At 43.6% G+C, this 4,120-nt stretch overlaps 1 protein-coding gene across 1 annotated transcript; it reads right to left on the reverse strand.

Annotated features, from left to right (window-relative positions):
• Positions 1–1,676: 1,676 nt before the first annotated feature.
• On the reverse strand, positions 1,677–2,759 carry LOC148011894 (uncharacterized). Its single transcript, XM_087670821.1, has one exon. The coding sequence runs from the start codon at positions 2,687–2,689 to the stop codon at positions 2,021–2,023; it is 669 nt and encodes a 222-aa protein (XP_087526947.1). The 5' UTR covers positions 2,690–2,759; the 3' UTR covers positions 1,677–2,020.
• Positions 2,760–4,120: the final 1,361 nt, after the last annotated feature.

The following is a 4,120-nucleotide window of genomic DNA, read 5'->3' on the forward strand; positions in this document are numbered from 1 at the left end:
GAAAATACAAATACTAATGAATATGAGCAAGTTCTGGTTGAGGCAAAAAAATAAGAGTGACAAATAAGAAACAACTTGAGAAACAAAAGCGAAAATTATGAAACCAACCATTTATTCACAGTGATAGTAAGATTTAACTGAGTGGACTTAGATGCAGATATAAAGGGATGTGCATAAGTAAGTGCTGACGATGGGTCACAAAGCGACAACTAAACCATGAGTGTGAATTAGTCCTTTATCTCTCACATTCTCCCTCTCTAATACCTCTCTCTCTCTCTCTCTCTCTCTCTCTCTCTCTCTCTCTCTCTCTCTCTCTCTCTCTCTCTCTCTCTCTCTCTCTCTCTCTCTCTCTCTCTCTCTCTCTCTCTCTCTCTCTCTCTCTCTCACACACACACACACACACACACATAGGTAGTAGTGAACTGCACTTGCCATGATCCATGCTTATGGCCTATTGACTAGGGATGTTGCTACAGTGATGAGAATCTTGATAAACCATAGCAGAAGTAGTGGTAAAAATATCATTCATTAGGCCTTATGCTTAGAGACAGTCCAATCATTGATGTGTATGTAAGTGACCACTGGCTCAAATATTTTCAAAATTTGAATGTCGCTTATACCATGTTGAATGTTGTTTAGGAGAGATGGCTTCAAAAACAGAAGGAAAATTTATGTCATTGCTCAATACCCATATTGTCCCTTTTAGTGTTGAAGATCAAAATGTTGGAGTGTCCTTTTGTTGCTTATACAATCTGTTTCTCTCTCTTCATAAAGAATTTTGAGTCAACGAACAGAAATATTTACCTAGGGTGTTTTGATGAAGCAAGCAGTATTAAGAACAAGTAGAAAATACCATAAGAAGCGATTTGCAAGCTACTATGACAAGAAATTAAGGAAGTTTTTAATGTCGCTACAACTAGGGTGGATTGAATGATCTCGAACCATGAGGCAATCACCTCTTTGAGAACCAGACTAGTAGAAATCATGAAAATAACTGATGACAATATTCTCACAATATTGATCCTCAAGTACAGCCCACATGACCAAAGATTCTTAAGGCTAAATTAAGATTATTATTAAGAGAAATTGAATTACATTGTGAATCAGATGATCGAACTTTTTCAGCAAAACAAGTATGAGCAGTAACCCTTGGATAAAAAAACATTGACTAAACTTCATTGCTGAAATCATATGTACATCATTCTCTGTGATCCCGGAGGGTAAAACATCCATGGATCACATGGAACACGTGATTGCATCACATGTCCTCCAAATATGTGAAATACCAGTCCAACACAAAATAAAAGAGATGAGGAAGATCTAGCTATAAAGTGCTCATCGATGGCAGCTTACGCAACACCCATGAGTGAAAGACAACAGATTGTTGTTATCACACCAAAGTCCATACTTAGAAAATGAAACCTTAGAGTTGTCTAGCCATTGGGCACCGAAAATATGTGCATGATTCTCATGACATGTGGTGCAAAAGACACTTATACCATGGGAGATATTGCAATGTTGCTCTTCTAGTTTTTTATTGTTATCCAATATCATGTACTATGCTTTGTGCTGTTAGGATAATCGCTATGTAATGCAAAGCACACGAGAGTTTCCTTGAGCAATACCTTAATATAGGATCATGGGTATTCATCACACACAATTTGGATAAGAACATAAGTAGGAGAGCGACCAAGAAGAACTCGTTTATATAATGCATCTGAAAGAAGAAAAGAATCAACACGATGGACTTTCATTTACGTAAGTAATTCGAGTACCCCGCTAGCAATGTCGGCAAAAAGAAGAAAAAAACTATCCAGTCCAAGCTCCGTCTATCATCATCTACATCTACATGAGAATAAACGCTTTCATAGATTATGCACCCTTTTGCGTGTGTAAACATTCACATTATTGGTTAAATTATGATATGAACTTGTACAGCAGAGTGTACACCATTATGACGTCGTCTGCTTTAGTGATAGGTCCGAATGCAGAGCTTCAAAAGCTAAGCAATAGCCAGCAGCTAGTAATGGGGAGCCGGCGGATAGGAGTACTTAGGAGGCTTGGGGGTGTGAGGGGGCTTGTTGTGATAAGGGGGAGGCTTGTGCACAGGCGGGGGCTTGTGAGAGGGGGGAGAGGTTGAGGGTGGGGTGTAGACAGGAGGAGGCTTGTGGTATGGAGGCGGCTTATGATAGGGCGGAGGCTTGTGGCTCGGCGGCTTGGGAGGAGGGGTGTAGGTTGGTGGCGGCGGCTTGTGGACAGGTGGGGGCTTGTGATAGGGTGGCGGGCTATACACGGGAGGCGGCTTGTGATAGGGAGGGGGGCTGTAGGCAGGTGGCGGCTTATGGTAGGGCGGAGGGCTCGCCACGGGAGGCGGCTTGTGATAGGGAGGAGGGCTGTAGGCAGGAGGCGGCTTGTGATACGGTGGAGGGCTCGCCACGGGAGGCGGCTTATGGTAGGGTGGAGGGCTCGCCACGGGAGGCGGCTTGTGATAGGGAGGGGGGCTGTAGGCAGGTGGCGGCTTATGGTAGGGCGGAGGGGTGTAAACCGGGGGTGGTTCCGAGTAATAAGGAGAAGGCTCGTAGTGGGCTAGCACTCCCTGCATGCTGCAAGCGCAGGCGAGTAGCAAGAAGAGCTGCAGGCCGAGACGAACAAGGGGAGCTGGAGGCCGCCCCATCGCATGAATATCCATGACGAGAGAGAGAGAGAGAGAGAGAGAGAGAGAGCTGCAAGATGCGAAGTTCCCCGTCGAGCTGCTGTAGCTTGGGTCCTTTATATAATAGCCCTGATGTGAGGTGATATCCTCGTACTTCAGCTAATTAACAAGCCTCATAAATATCAGCTCACGATTGTATAACAGTAAGCCATGCAGAGCCTCTCTCTCTCTCTCTCTCTCTCTCTCTCTCTCTCTCTCTCTCTCTCTCTCTCTCATCAGCATCATCATGATGGATGGGTGGGACCGTGGGAGGGAGGGAGGGTAGGCTTCTGTCGCGGCCTGCTCATTTTCCACGCTCCACTGGCTGTCTTCCATGATCCATGGTCCACCGACTTCACGCCACGTATTCAAAGTCAAAGCGAACTATCTTATAGACTCTAGCACGTAAGGAAAGAGCCATCTTTATGTGCTAGATTCATCTGCACCATCGTCCCGACTTATACTTTGAAAAGTCGCTTTATGAAGTAAACACTACCTTGCATGTACTTTGAATGGCCAAACAATGATAGATTAGGGCCCTAATTGACAAAGATGAAATAAAATTGGGTTGAGTGTAGCAAATCATTGTCCTATCATGGTCGACTACGACATGCTATACATCTTGATTTCTCAACAAATCACTTTGAATGAGTGTATAATCTCATGGCAGTTTGCCAATGATACCTTCCAATTATAAACACACGAGGGTGCACTCTAGGGCATTAGGGGGGCAATCTTTTGGTGGGTGGGTGGGTGGGTGAGGGTGGGGTTTGTACATGCTAGAAATTATCTGTATCACAATATGGGTGCTTCAATGAAGACGAGGTGAAATGTTGGAATGTGTTGAGGGTTTTGCTTGTGTGCCATCTCGAATGCTCACAATGTAGTCCTGCCTGGTTCTTCTCAGCAATTGGCTATGGTCCCTTGGCTGCGGTTTTTTTGAAAAGTATAACAACGGGGAAGTGCCCCTACTTCTTCATCAAATCAGTGGGGATAAATGCATCCAATAAATATGAAGAGAGCATGTACGTGTCACAATGAGCTCTAGCATCTCATTGTAAAAAGTTGAAGCTCAAGTGAATAATATCTTGCCATATCACCAAGATATGGATACTAGCTCATTTAGAGCTCAATATCTCAACAGATGAAATCAAATCATCATCATCAAGCATTGAATCAATGGTTGTTAATAAGGTATTTGCAATGCTTTTCAACTTCAAAACATATTCATTTTCAAATATCTTCTCTTTCTTCAAGGTATTGATCAAGTGCAAGATGACTTAATTGGCGACCCGAAATGGCATTCATGGGAAGACGGGTAAAAGAGGCCATCAAAACTTTGACAACAATGGTGGATTAGCCAAGGATTATGACATAACGACTTCATGTAGGCCATGGAATGGGTCATGCTAGTGATCAGCAAAACAA

Source organism: Lygodium microphyllum, chromosome 28 (assembly GCF_053477565.2).
Source record: "Lygodium microphyllum isolate KBCC chromosome 28, Lygodium_microphyllum_v1.1.10, whole genome shotgun sequence".
Lineage (NCBI taxonomy): Eukaryota > Viridiplantae > Streptophyta > Polypodiopsida > Schizaeales > Lygodiaceae > Lygodium > Lygodium microphyllum.

What these genes read in the sequence shown, in the direction of transcription:
- LOC148011894 (XM_087670821.1), bottom strand. Translation starts at nt 2,689, where the DNA reads ATGGATATTCATGCGATGGGGCGGCCTCCAGCTCCCCTTGTTCGTCTC.